This window comes from Chiloscyllium plagiosum, unplaced genomic scaffold, assembly GCF_037043375.1.
Source record: "Chiloscyllium plagiosum isolate Xiang-an unplaced genomic scaffold, Cpla_swu_hap1 HiC_scaffold_5, whole genome shotgun sequence".
Taxonomy (NCBI): Eukaryota; Metazoa; Chordata; class Chondrichthyes; order Orectolobiformes; family Hemiscylliidae; genus Chiloscyllium; species Chiloscyllium plagiosum.
This window is the reverse complement of record NW_028270143.1, coordinates 20,390,263-20,416,007: the sequence shown is the minus strand read 5'-3', so window position 1 is coordinate 20,416,007 and position 25,745 is coordinate 20,390,263. Positions and strand designations below refer to the sequence as shown.

The 25,745-nt window shown below is 40.2% G+C and overlaps 1 protein-coding gene and 1 long non-coding RNA gene across 4 annotated transcripts in view; one reads left to right on the top strand and one right to left on the bottom strand.

Moving 5' to 3' along the window:
- Positions 1 to 25,745, bottom strand: part of LOC122550233 (triple functional domain protein) — a 581,330-nt gene that overhangs the window by 244,218 nt on the left and 311,367 nt on the right. For all 3 annotated transcript variants that reach the window (XM_087987024.1, XM_087987025.1, XM_087987026.1), the window contains exons 16-18: positions 21,021 to 21,140; positions 6,068 to 6,259; positions 1,010 to 1,159 (exon numbers count right to left, since the gene is read on the bottom strand). In XM_087987024.1, the coding sequence (XP_087843150.1) occupies positions 1,010 to 1,159; positions 6,068 to 6,259; positions 21,021 to 21,140 (462 nt within the window). The remainder of the gene's footprint in view (positions 1 to 1,009; positions 1,160 to 6,067; positions 6,260 to 21,020; positions 21,141 to 25,745) is intronic.
- On the top strand, positions 333 to 10,754 carry LOC148149883 (uncharacterized). The gene is made up of 3 exons (XR_015757165.1): positions 333 to 549; positions 7,221 to 7,377; positions 9,829 to 10,754. It is a non-coding gene; the product is annotated as an uncharacterized LOC148149883 (long non-coding RNA).

Here is a 25,745-nt window from a genome sequence, read left to right as displayed (position 1 = left end):
AACTGTCAATAAATAAAAATGGTACAAAGCAGCAGACATGGGCATTGAGCAGGAATTTTGACCAATACAACATAAACTGTAATATGTACTACTTCCAATATGCTAATAGCAAAAGTCAATTTTTGTGACGCAGCTCACTGTCGTCTTTTATGAAAGCCTGCCTCCTCACCTTTCCCCACCCTTGATGTGAACTGGTGTCCCTCAATCTGCATACTGTATATCCAATTGTTTCGCTAATAGAGGGAGATTCTTACGGTCCTTATGGCTAAATATTTCATTTTACCAGTTGTTGGTATTCTTTGCTTATCTGCATCTAAATTCAGAAAGGAGTGCTCAGCTACATGTGCAATAGCAATGTTATTGGGAGCTGTTGTAAACAGTGAGGCCTTAATTAGTTGTATTCGAGCTTGCCAACCTGTACTGGAGGAATCTGATGTAAATGTTCATGTCAACCTTCTGTAATTTTAGATTTTAGTTATGATTAGGGTCGCAGCAGCATTTTTCTATAGTTTCTGAACAATGCCTCTAATGTTCTTTTCATCACTTAAGGTAAGCATGTGGTTTCTCTAATCTCTTGATATAGAATTATGTTTGATGAACCAGTAGTCATAGTGATGTAATTTTTTTAAAAATTGCAACGCAAAATGGCTCAATTCCATTTAGTCGTATTAGCTCCATGAAATCATTTAATTTATGTGTTATGCGCAACAAGGGGAATTTAGCACAAAAAGCAATTTTTAAATTACTCTATCAACTCAGACCCATCCTGGAACTTCTTGGCGCAAGTCAATCTAAAATTATAACAATTTCTTCCCTTCCTAATCGCTCATTTCTAGAATTTTGAAATGCCCATTTGAGAGTGAAACTCCCTTGTATTAAATAATGTATCTGTTATCTTTGCCGTGCTTATTTCTGAATTTAGAGCTGCTGGCAGAATCAGACATCTTCATTTGGTGAATGCCAGAATGAAATGATTAATAATGAGCAAATAGATGCTATTTTCACTTACTTTGAGAAAGGCTTCCTTTTGTTCAAGATGTTTACTGATCATGGGTGTTACATGATCACATTCTGAGTTTGGACCAAGCTTATCAAGACCTCCACACCAATCCTCTTCTCGTTTGTACTCCTGTTCCAGACTCTCCAGAACACTGCAGACCTACACACAGAATCCAAATTAACAGTCATTATAGTCATAGAGTTGAACAGTACAGAAAGAGATTCTTAGGTTCAATTTGCCCATGCCGACCAAACATCCAAAACCGACCTAGTCCTAGTTGCCAGCATTTGATCTATATCCATCTGAACCTTTCCCATTCATGTATCCATCCAGATGCCTTTTAAATGCTGTATTTGTACCTGCTTCCACCACTTCCTCTGGCACCTCGTTCCATACAAGTACCACCCTGTGTGTGTAAAAGTTGCCTCTCAGGTCCTTTTTAAACCTTTGTTCCTCTCACCTTAAACCTATGCTGTCTAGCTTTGGACTCCCATAACCTGGGAATAAGACCTTGGCTATTCACCCTATCCACGCCCCTCATGAATTTATAAACCTCTATCAAGGTTACACCTCAGCCTCTTAACTCTTCAGGGAGAAAAGGCCCAGTCTATTAATTCAATTAAAATCTTGCATGGCAACAATATGAAATTACTGCGCCTGGATTACTGACCTGTGAAAAATGCAAGGCATTTTATGGCAAATTATGTATCTAACTTGCTAGTGCATCTTACTAAAAATATATATTAAGAATACATTTGAGTATTGAAGCTATTATTTTGCCTTCACATTAAACAAAAACGAATACATAATTTCATACATTGATCACAGGTGAAATTCTTGCCCCAAAGTTAATATTTAATGAAAAGCATCAGGAGCGCAAAGTAAGACTTAATAGTTCATGTCAGGTCATCTATTATAACAATCCTGTGATGTTAAATGATCAGGACATTCTCAGCATTGAATCAGAAGACGCAATCCTGTCAAGTTCTTATTCAAGTTTCCCAAGCCCAAACGGGTACAGAATTGTATCTCACCTCCATACTGTCAGGAGAAAGTGAGGTCTGCAGATGCTGGAGATCAGAGCTGAAAATGTGTTGCTGGAAAAGCGCAGCAGGTCAGGCAGCATCCAGGGAACAGGAGAATCGACGTTTCGGGCATAAGCCCTTCTTCCTGAAGAAGGGCTTATGCTCCATACTGTCAGCCCAAGGCTAACAAATCAGCATACCAAATCAGTTTATTTCGTCACCACAATATCAGTAAGAAAAGAAACCAGAAATGCATTATGCTCCTAAACTCGATGATTGTTCTGCTATATCTGGTTTCCTATTTACTATATTAAGGAGATTAGAACATAGAACATAGAAGAATACAGCGCAGTACAGGCCCTTCGGCCCTCGATGTTGCGCCGATCCAAGCCCACCTAACCTACACTAGCCCACACTCCTCCATATGCCTATCCAATGCCCGCTTAAATGCCCATAATGAGGGAGAGTCCACCACTGCTACTGGCAGGGCATTCCATGAACTCACGACTCGCTGAGTAAAGAACCTACCCCTAACATCTGTCCTATACCTACCCCCCCTTAATTTAAAGCTATGCCCCCTTGTAATAGCTGACTCCATATGAGGAAAAAGATTCTCACTGTCGACCCTATCTAAACCCCTAATCATCTTATACACCTCTATCAAGTCACCCCTAAACCTTCTTTTCTCCAATGAAAACAACCCCAAGTGCCTCAGCCTTTCCTCATACGATCTTTCTACCATACCAGGCAACATCCTGGTAAACCTCCTCTGCACCCGTTCCAGTGCCTCCACATCCTTCCTATAGTATGGCGACCAAAACTGCACACAATACTCCAGATGCGGCCGCACCAGAGTCTTATACAACTGCAACATGACCTCAATACTCCGGAACTCAATTCCTCTACCAATAAAAGCCCAGTGTTTCATTCGACACTTAAAGAGCTATAATACAATAAGAAATAAACATTTCAGGAAAAGAGGGCAGAGCTTAGAGGTAAACATTGTTGATGAAAAAGATGACAGAAAAAAAATCAATAATTCTTAGGAGAAAATTCTATGCCAGCAAATAGAAAAATAAGAACTCTTAAATTTGGATCAACTTTAGGCTTGGAATGTTTCCGTCTGATTCTCACTGACCTGAAACATTAGGCAAAATCTTATCATGCTTCCAAGTTTGGCAAGTGGTGAGTACTTTTTTAAAAAATAAATTAGCATTTATGCATACTCATTAAAACACATGCTTGCCAGATTAAATTTCATCTGTGATTATGTTAGCAGCCACAAAGAAATACATGCTTTCAGATTAATGTCTGGTAGGAAAAGTACTCTTCCTGGAAGATTTCAGGTGAACAGAAGTTCCTTTTGCCATTTTCAGAACTTTACTGGACCAAGGGAGAGAAAGCTGAAATGTTACATTGAGCTGCTTGTGGAAAGGAAACAGCGACAGTTGTCAGGGGAGGTCAGGGCATAGCTCCCAGGAAAGAATGATGACAACAGTCAAGGGAGATTGGAGCATGACTGCCCATGGATGGAAAGGTGGCAGCCATTTGGGAAAGGCGGCAGCCATTTGGGAAAGGCAGGGATGGCTGACTATAGAACAGAGGTTGGGTTGCAGTGGCCCTAATAAGAGTGACTGAAGGGACAGAGCAATCTGGACAATTGAGGGGAGATCAACATCCACTGAAGGCACCTCAAGAACACCAAAAAGGGAAATCAAGAGTGACAGGCAGAAAACTATCCACCAGGATACACCAGGATACATGAACATCAACTCGTCACAAAAAGACATGACCCACTCTCACTAGTAGCCTTACATACAGATGAGGAAGGACACCACTTCGACTGGGACAACACATCCATCTGAAGACAAGCCAAATGGAGACATACACAAGAATTGCTAGAAACATGGCATTCCAACCATAACTTTATCAATAAACACATTGACTTGGATCCCATTTACCATCCCCTGAAAAAAAACAGGAAATGACATCACCGTGGGAAATGGTGTCACCACAGGAATTGACATCATCAACCCAAGGAAACCGAAATACATAAATAGAAAGTGGGCCATTCCACCAGTGCTTCATCCGGAGGATCATTGATGACGTTACCGAGTATGGTGATAAAATGTCTGAGAACGAACTTTCTAGCTCAGCGAGCAAACCTACATCCAGAACTTCAACCTGAGTTACAAACCTTCTCAAAACTCACTAACTGTTCTCCTTATTTAAGGAAATGTGTTAATACACTGGAAGCAATGACCACTAGACTAATTTCTGAAGCTTTGGCAGGACCATGCATATGGACTTGTACATGTCAAGAACCTGAAGATTGGTGTGGAGGGTGTATCTCAAATATGGTAGCATTTCCACAGGAACATTTTTTGATATACTGCAGTGGCTTCACTCTGCCTTAAGTCAGGTTGCAGTAAGGCTGTAAGGTTTGCTAGACTAATCACTGGAAAGGATAAGCTCTCTGATGTAGAAAGGTTGGATATACTGGGCTTGTATCTACTAGGGTTTAGAAAAAGAAAATGCAACATCATCGAAACATATAAAATCCTGAGGAGGCTTCACACTGCGGATATGGGCTTGACACTTCCTCTTGTAGGAGAACCTAAGACCAGTGGTCACTGTTTAAGATGTTGCCCATTTGAAACAAGAGATGAGGATAAATGCTTTTTCTCAGATGGTTCAGTTTTCTGGAACTCTCTTCCTAAAAAAAGGAGTACAAGCAGGGTCTGAACATTTTTAAGGTAGAGGTGGATTTAAGGTACAACTAAGTAAACCATAATCTTAATAAATGGTGGAACAGGCTTGAAGGGCCAAATAGCTCACTCCCAATCCTGACTCATATTTGTATGTTTCTCTCCCCAACCACAGATGCTGACTGACCTGGGAAGTAGAAAAGCATTTTTCTGAAATTTTAGCAGTATTTTGTGATTTTATTTCAGGTTGATCAGCATCCAGCATTTTTCTCACTCATTCACACACACGCACATATACATGCACGTTTGTGGGGTGAATTTGTACTTGCAGAGTTACATTGTACTTTGCTCAAAAACTGCATGACTTCATGTAAGACTCTGTTATCTCACTTTTTAGATTAGAATCAGTCTAAACATTATGGCACAGACAGAGAACACAGGGGCTAACACCTTCAACATATTGTCTAGCTAACACCAATTGTTACAGTTAACCTGAGAATGCTTTTTAAAAAAAAGATGAGAGATTCAACAGACAATCAAGGTATTTTTCAATGTAAGATTTCAGTTATGTCACACTGTAAGCTTTTGCTATAAATTCTGTGTCTTACAACTGTGTCCTCCACAACCACCTGATGAAGGAGCGGCGTTCCGAAAGCTAGTGTGCTTCCAATTAAACCTGTTGGACTACAACCTGGTGTTGTGTGATTTTTAACTTTGTACACCCCAGTCCAACACCAGCATCTCCAAATCAGAAAAAGTTTGAAGTTTGCAGCCATGTGGAGAGGTGAGAGGTGTGAGAGCAGGCGAAAGTTCTGAGAATGGGAAAAAGACCTGCAAGCCCATGGGTCTTGTAGCAAACATCCCTGCTACTTAAATTCTGAACTTTTAAAAAATATTGATTCTTCTCCATGAAATAAATGCAAAGCTTTAGGTGTTTATAAGCAACAATACCAAACTCTCCAACAACTTCATCTACTCTGTCATCACTTTACAAAGCAACATACCACAATAATGGAGTACACTGAATCACAATTCATGTTTTAATTGGTCATATTTGAACTTCAGGATAAATAAATCCAAGCTTTAAGATAATATCTCTTATTCCAATTTTACAAAGTAGATTGGTGGCAATAGCTATATGAAACATTTTTATGAGTCACATAATTACACTATTGCATGGCAGCATCATTCAGCCTTTCTTTTTATATTCTCACCAACTGAAGCTGTTAGCTTTTGAAAAACATAATTAACAAAGGACTTGCTTTTGTTATTATCTGTGCAATGTAGCCATATATTTGAATTAAAACAGAACAGTTCTTGGCTTTTAGATTTACCTGCTCCGATGTTTTATAAAATGCAACTGAGGCATTGACGAGTTTTAACCGATCTTCCATCTTTAGCATGAGCTGTTGCCAATTGGAAGCCACCTTCTCTGCACATTCCCGAATCATTTCCATATCATAGTGATTAGCCTGTAGCATGCCTTCTGCTTTCTGCTGCACTTGAAGTGCACTTTGATGAGTTTTCTATTACAGAGAAAAGATGCAAATAATTTAACATTTATGTATCAGTATAAAAAATGTTAATCAAATTCAGGCGGACTGACCACAAATTCATGTTATGCAGAGCTTTGAGATAGCTAAGCTACATAATTTGCCTACAAATGCATTTTATGTCAGATAAAAAAATGACAATGCAGTGACATTGTAAATATTTGAGAAATGTCTTCATTTTTAATTTGTTCATATCTTAACAACAGCCTAACCTCCTGCAGTAAAAGACATTGGAAAATGTTATGAGTTAGCTCTGAAAAAACTCAGTAATCTATTTCTGGTTAGTGTGCTACACTCAGATGCATCTGCCATATTGTCAACGCAGTCAAATATGTTTTCCATATTTTGTGCTGCTATGTGAAATCCTGGAGCATTTCTATGGCTTTTGTAGCTTCAGCTATGAAAACAGATGGATAAGCAGGAGAGCATCCATTAACCTCTTCAGGGTCATTTGGGTGATGAACTTCCTTTTGTCCAATTTTGTCAATTTCCTAATCCATACTTTAAAAATGCTGGCGTTATCCAGGTAGCACTGGTAGCCTCAATGTGTGGGTAGTATTTTAATATTCATAAAGTAAAGTGGGTTCTTGGATTTTCCTATCACATGGTCTTCCTGTGCCACCATGTTGCTCCAAACCATAGCAGTGGTGTCTCCTTAGCTTCACTTTCCACTTCTACACTTTTCATGTTTAAACATTAAAAACCTATCTGGTAAAAGACAGTAAAGCAGGCCAGTTGGATACACATTAAAAATGCCTTAGTCCCTACTCATTCAGGTCGAGATCATTGTGCAGCTGTCATTGTAGGTGTGTGCCCATGACTTCAACCTTCAATGTGAACTGGCTCCATTCCAATTGGTTGGCACAGCCATAAAACAATCATGCACAAACCTGATAATCTAAAGTTATTAATCCAGAACTTTGGTTTTTCACAGGGAAATATCCATTTCCTACTCTGCTGGCAGGAACGGTCAACTTCCTCACAACATCGATTTCATTGTGGAACTGGACAATATAAATACTACAAGCAACATTTGCTCCTTAAATGTGCCTTACTGGTTACTTGCTTCTGGACTTCACTCCCTACACTGGGTATTGGCCTATTATTAGCAGCAGCCCCAAGTGACCTACTGTCTCACCTTCAAACTCAACATGCCTGCTGGAAGCTAATCATGTCAACCTCTTCCAATCTAACTATTCACTGAACTATTCTGCTTTCACCACCTTTTAATTCCTAGAATGTGATTGTGAACAATGTCTTAATGGTGATTGTACTGACATCATGGTCTTAATGAAAAACTAGCTGAAGATTGATAATATCTTTGTCTTAACAAACCTAACCCATCAAATTATATCTACCTTGATTTGCCCATCAAGACTATCATTGTGGTGGTGTGGCCACAAGGTCACACCTATGCCTAAATCCTACTCAGGTCTATTCCTCCTCCACCAAGCAATGCACCTTGCTTCACTTCTCATTCAATACCCTCATTCTCTCCAGTCTCCCATAAAAATGATAAAAATGTTCTCATGACTATTTTCCTCCCTCAGGCTCTATCAAATGACTTTACACTCTCTGCTTTCGACATCCAATTCAACTTAAGTTTGAGTTTGCTGCCATCACATCTCCGAATGCCTATCTCTATATAAACCCCCCCCCCCCAACACATGTTCATGAACAGCTCCGCTCAGTGTCTTGCTACTCCCATCACATCAATAACAAAGATGATCAACTCTCAACTCTTTTTTTTTAAATCACCCTCTCCCTACATTCGCCTTCCATTCACATTCTTCTACATTTCTCCAGAAGAAAACCTAGCCTTCAATACATTTAAAACTGCAATTTCAAAATCCCACTTCCTAAGTTTTGATCTCCCATTCACCTCAACTTTTAATAAGATCATGGCTGATATGATTGTAACCTCAAATCTACATTCCCACCTTTAATTTATGTGACTTTTCACTTCCTAGTTTATCCACCTTTGCCTTAAAGACGTTCTTTCCAACATTTTTCCAGAAAGCATGTTCCAAAGGTTCATGACCTTCTGTGAGGAAAAGAAAGCTTCACCTGTTTTAAATGGGATACATCTTATTTTTAAATGTGAATCCTTTTTTCTTGTTTCTCCAAAAGGAGGAAACATGCTTTCCATATCTATCAAGTGAAAAGCCTTCAGATCTTATGTGTTTTAACGAAGTCAGCTCTTACACTTCTAAACTATCGTGGATAGAAACCAAGCCTTTCAACCTTTCTGCATAAGACAAGTCTTCATTTAACCTATCATATTGGTTTCATTTTGTTTTCAATTTAATCATAGTCAGACTGAAATGACTTTTCTGATTGTTTGTAAAGCATTACCTCTGGTCTCCTCCAAGAATCTAGCTTTGGTTCCTTCCTATTTCTTACCTACATGCTGGACTTGGCATCCACACTCAAAGCAGTTTTAGCTTTCACACTATTAGTCCTGTCTTATCATCACCTCCCTTGACTACTATTGCTAAACAATCAAACTGCTTATCTGACATTCAGGACCTAATGAGTGGCAGTTTCCTTCAAATATACTTGGGAAGTTTGAAGCCATTGTTTTAGATCTCTGCTTCCAACCCTCTCCTGGCAACTGTCTATTCACACTCTTGTGTCTTTTTGACCCTAGAATGAGCTTCTGCCTATATACTCACATCACTAAGACTATTGTCATGTCTGCATCATCACCTAACCTTGCCTTTTTTCAATTAATCTGCTATTGAAACCCCATTTCATGTTGTTGTTACATCTATATGTGACTATTTCAATGCACTTATGGCTGTTGTCTCACGGTCTATCATCCGTAAATTTGAGGTCATCCAAATCTCTGCTGACCTAATCTTAATGGCATTAAGTCCTCTTCCTCATTCACTACAGTATTTGCTGATTTACATTGTCATAGCACCATTATGACACAGATAGAGGCCACATGGCCCACTGGAATGCTCTATTGAGAGGTGATGTGAAATCAATCTGTCCCTTTTCTATCCCACAGCCCTGCAGGCTTATTTCCCACATGTGCCCATTCAAGGATGATCTCCACTCTCATCACCATGGGAAATGAATTACAGGTCATTAGTACTCAATGTATAGAAAAGCTCTTCCTTATGTCCTCCTGCATTTCTTTTCTTGCTTAAAATCATAGTCTTTGCACCATAATCATAGTCCCTAGTCTTTACACCATAGTTGTTTTTTAAATTCTGCTAAGTCTCATCTTTGCATTCCACTGAGAAATAAATAGGGTTCAGCAGATCATATCTGTCCTAAAGCTTGCTGACCAGTACCAGATGCAATTCTCTAGCTGTAGCCTAACCATAGCTTATAAAGGCTCAGAATACCTTTCCTATTTTGGAAGTCAATACCTCTACTTACAAAATAAAAAATCTCATGCTTTGCTAATCACTCTCTCAGTGATGTTCATAAGGATAGCTTCCAGTCAAGAAAGATATTGATTGTAAAATTCTCATTGATACTTTTAAATCCATCATTAACCGCACTGCTCTGTATCTCTAATTTCCCAGCCAGCAGCCTCCAAGATATCTGCACTCATCCAATTCTGGCATCTCAAGCATCCCACCAATGGGTTCGCCATTGGTGATTTCCTTCTAAGAATCTACAATCTAGCAACTACATGCACTCAAATAACTTCGTTGTGCAAAATATTTGTACTTCTCTTTTGTTAGCGACATATGTATACCTGAGTTAAAACAGAATTCAACACATATCCTCTTTTTGATCATTCTGACCTAGTATTATTAGAATATGGAATTTGAAACTGCAGTCATTGGTTCGAACAACATAGAAGAATTTTCAGGGAATCTGGATAAACGTAAAGGAGAAAGAGAAGTAAGGATACATTGAAAGAATGGCCTGAAGTACAGTCAGCAAATGATTATGTCACCATAATCACCAATACAGGCCAGTTTTGCTGAATTGCCTGCTATATATTCCAAGTTAAGTGTGCAATTATTCAGGTTACACAGTCAATAGATTTCTTTAGCTTTAAGTGCATAGCATCAGGAGTGAAATGATATGATGATAAAGATCTTCAGAAATATGAACGAATGCATTCCACGGAGGAATAAATAGGGATCGGCAGATCTCCATTGACCTGGTCAAAACCTGCAACATTTCGACCTGGTATTAACCTCTTTTAAGTTAGTTACAAAAGTGAAAGCATATCTAAATTATTTGATAATTTCCTAATGCAGCACTCATTTCACGGCACAGGTTTGAGTGCAATGCTTTGTCTCACATGGTGGTCTAAACATTACTAATCCCATAATCATGTACAATTTCACAGTTAGGAGGGAAAACAAGAACCTGAACAGCTCCAATTAAAATCATGCATTCTCAGGTCAGCAGTTTAAAATGGCCAGTAAAATTTTTCAGCTTCTCTGTCCAGCTGCAGAATTGCATTTTACGCAGGAGACCATAACGGACAAGAGCAAAATACAAATTAAATAACAAAGTAAAAGACAGTACAATTTATCTTTACTTGGAAACTTTTCTGTTAATTAAATAAATCCAATAAAAAGTTAACACAAAGCCAAGTTAGTCACTTATTAAAATGCCAAGGCCCACTATTTTGTTTATCTGTATACAAGCTCTCAACAGATTTGTTAAATGCATTTACTTATAATAGATAATCCACTGCACAACAGCTGCATAATGGGACTCAGACAAATTACTATGTAAATTGAACAATTCCTGCAATGCCAAATGTATTTTTACACCTAATTTTCTTCTCTGCAACTCACTAACAACATCACACATTTATAGAATATCTCAGGTCCTTAAAGTTTCAAAGAGATATTGGGGAAAATCATGCACCAAGAGGGCACAGCCTCAAAATTAGGGGGAGCAGATTTAGGACTGAATTGAGGAACAACTTCTTCATCCAGAGGGTCGTGAATCTGTGGAATTCCCTGCCCAGTGAATTACTTGAAGCTTTCCTCATTGAATGTTTTTTGAACAGTAAAGGAATTAAGGGTTATGGTGAGAGGGTGGGTAAGTGGAGCTGAGGCCACGAAAAGATCAGCCATGATCTTATTGAATGATGGAGCAGACTCGAAGGGCCAGATGGCCTACTCCTGGTCCTTATGTTCTCAAGATCAAGAAATTGAAAGATGAAAGACAGAATGAAAGATGAAAGATCAAAGAGAGGGTCAGTGTGGAGAAACTCCAAAGAAGACAATCAAGATAAAGAGGTTTGGGTGAAATTTAAACACTGGGACGTAGGTCTCTGAAAGCATAGTCACTAAAAGTGAGGTGTAGGGAATAAAGGTCTCTAAGAAGCTGGACAAGAGAATTTGAGGGTTTGGGAAGTTACAGAGATACAAAGAGGGAACATCATTTGTAACAAGAACAAAAATTCAAATTTGAGATCTAGTAAATTGGACGCTAATTTCAGTGAATGATAAAATTCAATAGAGGACAGCACCTAGTGAGGATGAACCTAGTGTCAAAAAATGGTAAGCCCCAAACACTACATTACTGTACTGTTTCCAGTCGCCCCTCCTCCTCGAACCAAAAATAGAGAAGAGATTGAAAGACACTTAGGAAGTTTGTTGCAGCATAGAGGGTATTTAACCTGTTTGTAAAGATTGGTTGTAAGTTAAGTAACCAATTTGTGCTGCTAACTGGTATAAGTGCAGGCTTTGGTGAATAATGGGTGTTAGTGAGTGAGGCAAGCGAGGTAAAAGTAAAGAGAAAGATTCTTTCTTCTTTCTCAGTGTAAAGGGGCAGTGTTGGCAGTTAGAGCAGTGGTGTGCTCCTCCTCCCAGATGTGGGAGATCAGGAGCATCTGCAGCCCTCACTTTCTCTCAGAGATCAGGAAGCAGTCTATTTGTCCCTGATGACGATATCTGCAGGACGAGTGACCGGCTGCAATTCCTCATAGACCCTATCGTTCAGTTGGAGCGGCAGTAGGATCTACTGAAGAGCATACACGGGGAAGAGTGTGAGATAGACACTAGTTACAGGGAAGGGGTTCAGTCAGGTAGATCGGAGACTACTTGAGACTTCAGGATGGTATGTTACCTCCCTGGTGCCAGGATCAAGGAAGTATCAGTGGTTGCACAAAATGTTTTTTGGGGAGGGGGAGGGTAAGCAGCTAGAGGTAATTGCGCACATTATTACCAATGACATAGGCAGAAAGCAGGATGAGGTCCTGCGGAGTGAGTACAGTGTGTTCGGAAAAAGGCTGAAAAGCAGGATTACTACCAGTGCCACGTGCTAGTGAAGCAAGGAATAGGAAGATAGGACAGATTAATGTGTGCTAAAGAGGTAGTGCAAGGGGCAGGGTTTCAGGATCTTGGATCATTGGGACCTCTTTGGGGGGAGGGGTGACCTGTACGAGAGAGACGGGTTGCATCTAAACGGGAGAGGAGCTAGAATCCTCACAGGCAGGTTCGCTGGTGCTGCTGAGGAGGGTTTAAACTAGAGTGGCTGGGAACCAAGGCAGCAGGTCAGCAAGTGGAGGGATTGAGGGGAAGGTACATGTTAGGACCAGTAAAGCAGAAAGAAAGGACAAGGCAGAGACAGGTAAATGAACACAATAGGACTGGTGGGCTGCGGTGTGCTTGTTTCAGCGCAAGGAGTATTATACATAAGGCAGATGAACTTACAGCCTGGATCAGTATATAGGATTATGATGTTATGGCCATTACAGAAACTTGGTTGAGAGAGGGACAGGATTGGTTGTTCAATGTTTCAGGGTTTTGTTGTTTTACATGAGATACAGAGGAAGGTAAAATAGGTGGAGGAGCTGCATTACAAATCAGGGAGAATGTTACATGTTCTCCTGCTCCTTAGATGCTGCCTGACCTGCTGCGCTTTTCCAGCAACACATTTTCAGCTCCAGTCTCCAGCATCTGCAGTCCTCACTTTCTCCTTGTAACAGCTCCTCCCAATTAACACTTCCTAGCTCCTGCCTAATACTAATGTAATTTGCTCTCCTTCAGTTTAGTACCTTCCTGCAAAGTCCTGACTTATCCTTATTCATAGCTATTTTAATAGTTGAGGAGCTGTGATTTCTGTTTCCAAAATGCTGTCGCACTGAAGGGTCCGTCACCTGGCCTGGCTCATTTGCCAATACAAGGTCCAGTATGACGCCACCACCCCTCTAGTTGGACTATGCACATATTTTGGAATTCCTGATGAAGGTCTTATGACCAAAACATTGATTCTCCTGCTCCTCGGATGCGGGTTGACCTGCTGTGCTTTTTCAGTGCCACACACTCAACTCTGATCTCCAGCATATACAGTCCTTTTTCAAGAAACCCATTGGGGATGTTAAAGTCACCCACTGTGACACCTGTTTTTATTGCATCTTTCCATAATCTATTTATTTATTCATTAATGTCTTGGTGCCTGTAATATAATCCTATTAGAGTGATTGCACCCATTTTGTTTTTGAGCTCTACCCATATTGTCACAGTGGATGAGTCCTCCAGTATGTCCTCTCCGAGTGCAGATGTAATATTCTCCCTGATTTGTAATGCAGCTCCTCCACCTATTTTACCTTCCTCTGTATCTCATGTAAAACAACAAAATCCTGAAACATTGAACAACCAATCCTGACCTTCTCTCAACCAAGTTTCCGTAATGGCCAGAACAGTATAATCCTATATACTGATCCAGGCTGTAAGTTCATCTGCCTTATGTATAATACTCCTTGCGCTGAAACAAGCACACCGCAGCCCACCAGTCCTATTGTGTTCATTTACCTGTCTCTGCCTTGTCCTTTCTTTCTGCTTTACTGGTCCTAACATGTACCTTCCCCTCAATCCCTCCACTTGCTGACCTGCTGCCTTGGTTCCCAGCCACTCTAGTTTAAACCCTCCTCAGCAGCACCAGCGAACCTGCCTGTGAGGATTCTAGCTCCCCTCCCGTTTAAGTGCAACCCGTCTCTCTCGTACAGGTCACCCCTCCCCCCAAAGAGGTCCCAATGATCCAAGATCCTGAAACCCTGCCCCCTGCACTACCTCTTTAGCACACATTAATCTGTCCTATCTGTCTGATTCCTGAAGAAGGGCTCATGCCCGAAACGTCGATTCCCCTGCTCCTTGGATGCTGCCTGACCTGCTGCGCTTTTCCAGCAGGAGCTGTTACAAGTCCACATTTGACACATGGGAATTTTTTTACTTGGTAAGAGTTTCGGGTCGGCATGTTCCAGTAAGAAGGAATAACAAGAATTGCAAGGAAAGAGACCCTTGGATGACGAGGGAGGTTGTGAATTTAGTCAAAAGGAATAAAGAAGCATATGTAAGGTTTAGGAAGCTAAAATTGGACGGGCCGGTACGAGGCAGACCATGACAGAGCGGCACAACGTGGCCAGCAACTGCCCCTGACTAACTCTGCAGCAGAACATGGCTGACAGTAGGTAGAGAACCTTAGGAAAATATTTTCTTAATGTAGTCTCAGCAAGTCGATCGATAGCAAGATTGTTTAATCAAGGTTACTGGCTAGGATGGAATATACAACTGCAATTTCTTACATAGATTAGAACATTTTATTCTAAGTAATTGTTTCCCTTAATTATTTAATCAACCTGTTACAATATTAAGAGTAGATTTTAGTTAAGATTCTTCAGATAATCATAGATATAGATTCCACAGTAGCTATAGATCCACATATATGCAAAAAAAATCACCAAAAGAAAACATTCAGGCAATACAATTCGCCGACCTTATCCTTAAAGTCTGTGAAAACATCATGACCGGGGCTGGACCATCAGCCTGTCCATCTCTTTAAGGTGCTGTACCAGAGAGTCAATCACAGAGGAATAACCTGACGCTGCTGACCAATAGTATCAAAGGGGAGGCATGTGCGTTCTCAGTTTTAACTGTAAACAGTCTGAGGTTTTTGTGTGTCTTACTGAAAAGAAATCTGAAGCTGTAAGAAAGTTGCACCAAAATGAAATTGTACTTGACTCTACACTAGACTCGGACTCTCATTGGAAAATATGAGACCTAACAGCCAGTGAGGAACATAAAGAAAGCAAGAAAGAACTTGAGCAGGGAATGGAGACTGCAAGAAAGGGCCATGAATTGACCTTGGCAAGTAGGGTTAAAGAGAATCCCAAGGCATTCTATAAATAAATTAAAAACAAGAGGATAACTAGAGAGAAGGTAGGACCACTCAAGGATAAAGGAGGGTACTTTTGCTGGAAGGTACAGGATGTGGGTGAGATCCTAAGTCAGTACTTTGTGTCAGTATTTACCCAGGAGAAGGATATGGAGGATAGTGAGATTTGTTTGGAGCATGCTAGGGCATTTTGAGATCAAGAAAGAAGTGGCATTGGGTCAGTTTAAGAGCATTAAGTAGTTAAGTCCCCAGGGCCTAATGGTATCTACATCAGGTTATTGAGAGAGGCAAGACAGGAGATTGCTGGGGCCTTCACCAAGATCTTTGTATCCTCGCTAGCTACTGGAGAGGTCCTGCAGGACTGGCAATAAACTAATGCTGTTCCTCTGTTCAAGAAGGGAAATAGGGATAACCCAGAAATTTACAGAAGAGTGAGTCTCACATCAGTGGTTGGGAAGCTATTGGAGAGAATTCTTAGGGATAGGATTTATGTGCATTTGGAAAAGCACAGCCTAATCCATCAGCATGGCTTTGTGCAGGGCAAGTCACGTCTACTAACTTGAGCAGAGCAGAGAGACTGTGCGGAAGTGTAGATTAAAGTGGTAAGAGGATGGGAGTACAAGCAGAAGGAAGCAATACAGACATCAGAGCAAAAGTTAGAAAAGAAGAAAGTAAAATTGGGCGACAGAATCATATGCAAAATACAGGGACTTTGCTAGATTCTAAAGGGACAATGAGTATAAGGGCAATTTATCTGAATGCCTGTAGTATTCGAAACGAAGTCAATGAACTTATTGCACAAATCAGTACAAAGGGTATGATTTAGTTGCCATCACAGAAAAGTGGTTGCAGGGTGGTGATGACTGGGAATTAAATATCCAAGGCTATCATGTAAATAGGAAGGATAGGCAGGAAAGAAAGGGAGGTGAGGTTGCACTCTTAATTAAGGATGAGATTAGGGGAAATAGGGAGAGACTAAATTGGATCTAAGGACTGAAATGTTGAATCCATTTGGGTACAGATCAGGAATAGTAAGGGGAATAAGGCACTGATGGTCTATAGGCCACCTGTTATGAAGTTGAAAGCGTGTACTGTACGTTTGAAAGAGTGAATAATGTTCTGAACTGAGAGATTACAAGCATCTGTGTTTATGGCCAGATGGTAGTCTCAGAGTGTACTGGAAAATTAAAAATATGTAACATTTGGCTGTGTAATGGATACCTGAGTTTTGACAACAATTCAAATTTAACCAGTTTAAATTATGCCCCAGGATACTAAAAGCCAATCAAGTTTGAATTTATTGGTTCGATGTTGGTAAAATAGTGAGACAATCTGTTGTTCAGGATATAAAAATGCAGACATTTTGAAAATTGGAGAGACAGCAACTGCCATCGAGAGAGACCCAAGAAATGAGGAAACACTCTCTATCAAAGGTACCTTTTCATATGATATATACTTGCAGTAAAAAGAAAGATGCCCACCCAGGGAATTCAGCAGCTGGAACAGTGAAGTCACAGGAGAGGTCAGCTGCTGTGTGGTTTTCAAATTAAGTTGATAAAACTTTAGTAAGTGTCTTATTGGAACAGCATATTGTTATAGCGTTGGAGGCTGGTAATAAGCAGTTAAGAGAAAGGGAGCTGTTTCATGTTCACTTTTAGAGTTAAAAAAATTGATATTATTTTCTTTAAAGAGTGGAATTTGGGAGTTCTCTGTCACTCACATTTTAACAGATTAGGAAGCGAGGTGAGCTGTTCTGAGTGTTTGGTTTAATTAACCGTACTGTAACACCACACAATACTAATGCTACAGTGGCACAGGTGATCAATCAAGAAATATCTGACACATGTAAGAATGGAATGGCAGTAGTCATGGGGGACTCTAACATGTACATTGATTAGCTTAATCAAGTCTAGAAGAGGTGTTCATAGAACTCATCCATGATAACTGTGATGATGCTTCTCTTTTACCAAGATTAGGTTGCCCTTGGCTTTATTTTTCCAGTGAGGTTGTAAAAGCAGTGACTCCAAAAAGTCTGGCTTGGATGAGTTTTTGGGTCAGTTTGATTGTAGCTAACATACTGGGAGTGGTCAGTTCTCCCAGCTTAGTTCATCTCTAGTCTAGCAATTCTCTGAAGCAGTCTGGCAGTTGTGAAGGTGCTGGACCCAAGAGAAGTAGGTCCAGGCTGACCCTCCCTCTCTCTCTGTCTGTCTGTCTTCTTTCCTGTAGGACCCTGTGTTTGATTTTACCTTTTGTGCCAAGGGGTGTTAATGGGGATTGCGGCAAGTATTGGGAATAGCATTATTAAGTTGGTATAATCTATTGGGTTTTCGGATAGGTTAAGTTATTCGGTACTGTGTTCACTTTTGTTTGTGTTTCATTCGGTAATCTTGTACAGAGGAACCTCCATTACCTGGCATTCGATTAACTGAATTTCGGATTATCCAAACAAGATCGCAAGGTCCTGATGCTCAGCTAACTATGTTATCCGGCATTCCATTATCCGAACGAAATACTCCCCGCCCGTGTCCTTCAGATAATCGAGGTTCCTCTGCCAATAAATTCTGTTTTGTTTAAAGCTAAGTGGTTTGACCAGCTGCACCCTTCCTGGAATATCCGCGTTGCACCTGCTTAAGACAAACTAGCAAAGTTAGGGTCTGGGTTACTTTCTTGAACTGTTTTGAGGGGGTCTGGCCTGGTCCATAAAATAACTTCTTGAACAGCATGTCACCAAACCTACAAGGGAGCATGCAATCTTAGATCTGGTCCTATGTAATGAGACAGGTAAAATTAATGATCTTGAAGTTAAGGATCTTCTTGGAAAGAGTGATCACAATATGATGGTGACTTTGGACACTATTTTGGACACTAATGGAGGGTGAAATAATATCATCTAAAACCAGGATGTTATGCTTAAATAAGGGAGACACTAATGAGATGAAGGAGGAGTTGGCTAAATTAGACGGGGAACACAGGTTATATGGTGGAACAGTTGAGGAACAGTAAAAAGAGACTTTTCAGCGCTTAAGGAAAGTATATTCTGGTCAAAAACAAGGATAGCAAGGGTAGGAAGAGCCAGCCTTGGATAACCAAGGAAATAAAGGAAGGCATCCAATTAAAAGTTGAGGCTTACAAAGTAGCCAAGATTCGTGGGAAGCAGGAAAATTGGGAAAACTTTAAAAACCAACAAAAAGCCAGGAGGCAAACAATAAAGAAATGAAAGATAGATTATGAATGCAAACTAGCACAGAATATAGAAACAGGTAGGAAAAGTTTTTATAAATATATAAAATAGAAAAGGGTAACTAAAGTAGACATAGCAGAATAAAAAAGGGAATTAATATTGGGTAATGCTGAAACAACCGAGGCCTTAATAATTATTTTGTGTCAGTGGGTTACTAAGTTTGGCGATGACACAAAGGTTGGTGGAGCGGTGGACAGTGTGGAGACCTGATGTAGGTTGTAAAGGGACATTAGGAGGATGCAGAGCTGGGCTGATAAGAGGCCAATGGAATTCAACCTGGAAAAGTGTGAAGTGATTCACTTTGGAAGGTCAAATTTGAATGCAGATTACAGGGTTAAAGGCAGGATTCTTGGCAGTGTGGAGGAACACAAGGATCTTAGGGTCTACGGTCACTGATCCCTCAAAGTTGCCACCCAAGTTGATAGGGTTGTTAAAAAGGCGAATGGTGAGATTAACAGGGGGATTGTATTTAAGAGCCGCGAGGTTATGCTGCAGCTCTATTGAGCTGAAAATGTGTTGCTGGAAAAGCACAGCAGGTCCGGCAACATCCAAGGAACAGGAGAATCGATGTTTCGGGCATAAGCCCTTCTTCAGGAATGAGTGTGTCCCTTTCCTCATTCCTGAAGAAGGGCTTATGCCCGAAACGTCGATTCTCCTGTTCCTTGGATGCTGCCGGACCTGCTGTGCTTTTCCAGCAACACATTTTCAGCTCTGATCTCCAGCATCTGGAATCCTCACTTTCTCCCTGCAGCTCTATAGAGCCTTGGTTAGACCACACTTGGAATATTGTGTTCAGTTCTGGTCGCCCCATTATAGGAAGGATATGGAAGCTTTATGAGGGTGCAGAGGAGATTTACCAGGATGCTGCCTGGACTGGAGGATATGTCTTCTGAGGAAAGGTTGAGGGAGCTAAGGCTTTTCTCATTGGAGCAAAGAAGGATGAGACGTGACTTGATAGAGGTGTACAAGACAATGAGAGGCATAGATAGAATGAATTGTCAGAGACTTTCTCCCAGGGCAGAAATGGCTATCACAAAGTGGCATAATTTTAAGGTGATTGGAGGAAGATTTGGGGGCGATGTCAGAGGTTTGTTCTTTACGTAGAGAGTGGTGAGTGCATGGAATGCAGTGCCAGCAGTGATAATAGTGTCAGATATATTACAGACATTTAAATGACTCTTGGATAGGCATATGGATGGGAATAAAATGAAGGGTGTGTAGGTTAGTTTGATCTTAGAGTAGGATAAAAGGTCTGTGAAGGGCCTGTGCTATGCTGAGCTCTTCTATGTTCGAATGAAAGGGGATCTTATAGAAAGATATAAAATTATGAAAGATAGAGGTGGCAAGTTGTTCCCACTGGCGGATGTGACTAGGACTCGGGGATATGGCACCAAGATTAGGGCTATAAGGAAAGGCTAGAAAAACTTGGGTTGTTTTTTCTGGAGTGGTGGAGACTTGATAGAAGTCTTCAAAAATTATGAGATGCATAGATAGGGTTGATGGTCAGAATCTTTTTTCCTCAGAGTTGTAATATCTAATACGAGGACAAATGCACATAAGGTGAGCATTCAAAGGAGATACAAGTAGCAAATTTTTTTACACATTGGCAGGAGTCTGGAACGCGCTGCCAGGGATGGTTGTTGAGGCAGGTATTATAGAGGTATATAAGGGACATTTACATAAGCACATGAATATGCAAGGAATGGAAGAATATGGACCTAAGGCAGGCAGAAGGGATCAGTTTAATATGGTGTCATGTTTGACAGAACGTTGTGGGCCGAGGGCCCGTTCCTCTGCTGTACAGTTCTATGTTCTATAAAGAAGGGCTAACTGATGAACAAGTTAAGATACACAAAGGTTTAGATAAGATACAGTAGGTGGATGGAGGCAGATTCGAAACTGATGGAGAGTGCATTAGAGCTGTCAAGGCTAGAGATAAAAAAGGCGCAGTTTGTGATCTGAATGGCTGAACTACAGGTTGGGTTCATGGTTAACTATATTTGTCATGGGGCTGATAATAAGAGTCTTGTTTACCTGGTGGAGTGGGATTGATGTAGATGGACCTTTTAGTGACATTCTTCTCTACCATCCTAATACAAAACACTTTTTTTCTCCATTATAATCCTAGATAACTGGTACAAAATGTCTCTGACTAAATCTAACAGGTCACGTTTAAGAATTTAACTATTCTCCTTTAGTTTGACTGAACTATTACTTTGAGAAATAGATTATCTTCAATCATATTTGAAAAATGCCTGAAAACATTATGAGTTTAGACCACAAAAGTATCAGAGTTGGACAAGGAAAGATTCTAAATTGCTCTAAAATACATATAAGCCCCTCGGTGCAGAAACTGGACATTATTGTTAGAAACTGTTTTACCTCAATAGCATGTTGGAATTGTTCATGCTCACGCTGTAGCTGTTCAGCTTCCTGAAGTGAGCTGGCAGTGATGAGACCTGCGTTTAGCATAGATTCTCCATTCCGAATCCAACCCAGCACCTGCAATAATGATAATTAAGTTAGCAGTGTACAATGAAGTTTCTGTTGTCAGGAGGAATCTGAAGTAGGAGCAGGAAGTGGAGAAGCAAAGAGGCTGAGGGAGGAAGTTCCATAGTGTACCGCTTAGACTAGTGACACTAATGATGGAGAAAACTGAGGGACAATACCAAAAGAGTCAGCAACTCACTGTTAATACAACTAACACCAAGATGCAGTTCTTTACGATAATGTAGGTAAGTATCAACTAAATTATAAACTTCATGATATATGAAAATGGCTACAATTACCCCTAATCTTTTACTTTTATTATCAGTATGAAGATGGCTACAAGATGCACTTTCACAACAACAGAACAGGTACATTTCTTTTGTAACTGCAGATGGCAAACAGAAGTGAAAGCAAAAGCTTAAGAGTACATGTGTGGAGTATTCTATATAAAAATTCTTTAGCATCTCAAATCAGCTACTTACTGTTCCATTCAAGATAATGAATCCAATTTTATTATGAAGTCCATAATAGGCAAAGCACTGATTAGTGAATTGGTAAACAGTAATCATACACTCAACATTGTAGGTCTAATTGTGATTTGTCACAAACCCTAGTTGCTGTTAATCAATGTGAGTCACAGGAAGAGAGTGGACAAGAAGGGGGATGTTCTCTATGAAGCTAAACTTGTTGATGGTAAAGAATCAAAGAAATCAAAGTTCATTAACCTGAAACTTTCATTTTGTTTCTCCTTTGACAGATGCTGCCAAATCTGCTTAAATTTCCAGCATCTTCAGGTTTAATTCCAGCATCAGCAGTATTTTGCTTTTGTAAAAGCAGAAACTATGCAAATTTTCCAAAATTAAACAATCACCACCATTATGATTTCCCCAACATCGGTCTTACAATGCAGAAGGTGGCCACAAAACCATCTGAATGCCATCGGTAAATGGTGATAGACAGTTCATTTTTCCTACCATAAGACTCAGAGGTTGGAAATGGCAACACGTTACACCATTTAAACCATTATCTTAACTAGAATGATTGAGTTAAGATTAAATCCACTTGGAGAAAATGGGAACATCTTGTCTGTATTAATTGCAATCAGCACGTACAGTATTCCACTCACATATATGTGTTAATCTTATTAACTCATTTATAAAATCATACTTGCACCAGATCAGTACAACAGTTCTGCGAAAGTGAACTATTTGAGAGACATTCCTGATGAACAGCTTATGCTCGAAACGTCAACTCTCCTGTTTTTTGACTCTGATCTCTAGCATCTGCAGTCCTTACTTTCTCCTATTTGAGAGCATCAGCAAAGTCTATTTGAATATCTCTTGCTCATGCAAGTAGAATACAATAGCAAATATTTCAGAATCTTTGGATTGGCCAAGAAAAGCTAATTTTTTGAAGAATCGGAAAGAATGGGCATGAGTACATACAGAGCAAAGCATCAAGCATAGTTATAAATATCCTGCAATAATGACTTTATGATAAGATGACTGAAGTAGAAGACAAAGTTTTTGGAAGATAGATATTATCAGTGAAAATGACAACCAATTATATAACTTGAGGGATTTTCTTATGAGAGTTTGAATATTGTGAGAGTGTCTAGGATCAGAGGGTATAATGTTAGAGTGAGGGATCACCCACTTAAAACAGAGATAAGGAATTCCTTCTAAGGGCAGTGAATTTGGACTTTTTTGCTGCACTGGGCTGTCAAGGCTGGGTCATTAAAAATAGTCAAGGCTGAGAAAAATACATTTCTAATCTGTCAGGTCATCAAGGGTTATTGGGAAAAGCAGGAAAGTGTAGTTGAGGATCATCAGATTATCAACTGAATTTCAGAACAGATATAATGGGTTGAATGGCTGACTTAGCGCCTACCACCTAAAGTCAGCCTTCGCGAGCTTGAACTATTAGCAGTTATTTCTATAAAATAAAAGGCATTTCTTTATCACTTTTTTCCAATATTTACTTTATCTAAACATTTCCATACATTTTAAATTTCCATACTTGACTTGAGTACCAGAATACAAGAAATGCAAAAACAGCATTATACAATACAGCTAATTGAGCCAGAATTGACAGACTTAATCTATATTTAGAGAATCAGGGATCAATCTAGAATAGGTTTTGTTAATGGGAGGTCATATTTGACCAACTTGATCAAACTTTTCCAAGGTGTGTGAATGAGAACAATGCTTTTAATGTACTTCACTTGGACTTTTTTGATAAAGTTGTGCTGAGAAAACTAATAACAAAGTAAAAGTCAAGGAAATTTGGCAAGTTGGATCTATAATTAGCTGAGTAGCCGAAGTAGAGAGTGATGGTTGAGAGGTATTTTTCCATATGGAGGTCCAGTGGGGTATCACAGGGGTCAATATTAGGGCTCTTGCTGTTTGTGACATATATAAATGATTTTTACTTTAATGTGGGAGGATGTCTAACAGGTTTGCAGATGATACAAGAATTGGTGGGGTGGCAAATATTGAGGATAGCCTCAGATCACAGGAGGATGTAGATGATGGGCTGATGAGTCGCAATTAGAATTCAATCTGGGTAAATGTGAGTTCATGCACTTGGGCAGGAAAGACAAGACAAGGAAATACTAGATGAACAGTAGGACCTTGGGAAGCAGAGGATCAGAAGGACTTTAGTGTGCATGTATACTGGTTCCTTAGCACATCATGACAGGTAGATAAAGCAGTTAAGGTGGCATATGGTATACTTGTGTTTATTAGCCAAAACATTAGATTTAAGAACACAGCTAGAATTGTGCTCTTAACGGGAAATGGGCATTTAAATGGTCATTGGATAAACACATGGATGATAATGGAATAGTGTAGGTTAGAAGGGCTTTAGACTGGTTTCACAGGTCAGCACAACATCAAGGGCTGAAGGGCCTGTACTGCGCTGTAATGTTCCACATTCAATGCTCAAAATGTATTTTAGGCTACAGCTAAAGTATGGTGTGTAGTTTTGGAGGGATGTGATATCACTGGAGAGGGTGCAGAGGAGATTTACCAGGATCTTACCTGGGAAGGAAAGTTTCAGTTATGAAAAGAGATGGAAAGACTGGAGTTGTTTTCCTTTCAACAAATGAGATTGAGAGGGGACATAATTGAGATGTATAAGATCATGAGGAGCATAGATAGGGTAGACAGAAAGCAAAATTTTCCCTTGGAGGGATCAATGACCCTCCAAGGCATAGCTTTAAGATAAAGGGCAGAAGATTTAGACGAAAATCATTTTCATCCAGAGGATCAGGGAATCTGGAACTCACCGCCCGTAAGGGTGGTGGAAGTAGAAACCTACATTAGAGTAGCATTTAGATGTGCACTTGCGATGCCAAGGTATGCAATGTTATGGGCCAACTGCTGGAAAAGGATTTCAATATTGGGTGGCTGTTTTTGACCAGCATGGAGGTGATGGGCCAAATAGCCTTTTTCTGTGCTGTAGACCTCTCATTATTTGAGCCTGCTCTACCATTTCAAATGATTATGGCTGCTTTTGGGCTTCAACTCAACTCTCATGCCTGCTTTCCACATCCCTTGAATCTCTGACAGAATCAAACACCTGTCTACCCAAGACTTCAATACATTGAATTGAATGGTGGAGACTGCAAAGCCCTCTAGGATAGAGAATTACAAAGATTCACAGCTTTTCAAGTTCAAAAAATTCTCATCTCAAACGTAAATGGTCAGACCTTTATCCTGAGACTGTGCTTCCACATTTTGATCAGTATCATGAATCCAAAATACCAAATCTACTTCACCCTGATTAATTTCCACAGCACATTGAATTGTATGCACAAAAATGTTCTTCTCAAATTAAATTGGAATTGCACTAACTCACGTGATGAAATCATTTATTTTTTGAAGTCTTCGTTTTTATGAGCTAACACCTACAGAGAATGATCAGGTTTGACTAGATATTAGCTGAAAATGTTTTGCTGGAAAAGCGCAGCAGGTCAGGCAGCATCCAAGGAACAGGAGAATCGACGTTTCGGGCATAAGCCCCATTTTCAGCTCTGATCTCCAGCATCTGCAGCCCTCACTTTCTCCTTGACTAGATATTATAACATTTAAGGCACAGATCGCTCTATAGTTTGATACAATTGATTCTACCTAACAGCAGGAATCCTGATGGGAGATTTTTAAAAATTATTTAGATTAGATTACTTACAGTATGGAAACAGGCCCTTCGGCCCAACAAGTCCATACCGACCCTCCGAAGAGCAACCCATCCAGACCCATTACCCTACATTTACCCCTTCACCTAACCTACGGGCAATTTAGCATGGCCAATTCACCTAGCGTGCACATTTTTGGACTGTGGGAGGAAACCAGAGCACCCAGAGGAAACCGACGCAGACACGGGGAGAATGTGCAAACTCCACACAGTTGCCTGAGGCTGGAATTGAACCCGGTCTCTGGCACTGTGAGGCAGCAGTGTGCTGCCCACTATATTTTACAAGTCAGTGAACAGCAATTAGTAAATAGTTATTCGGGAGCAGGTGGAATGGTTCCATTCTACTGAGTAGCCTGGAGCTCAGAGGAGCCCTGGGAGCCATTGGTAATAGCATACTGCTAAGCACTGTGACTGGAGTAG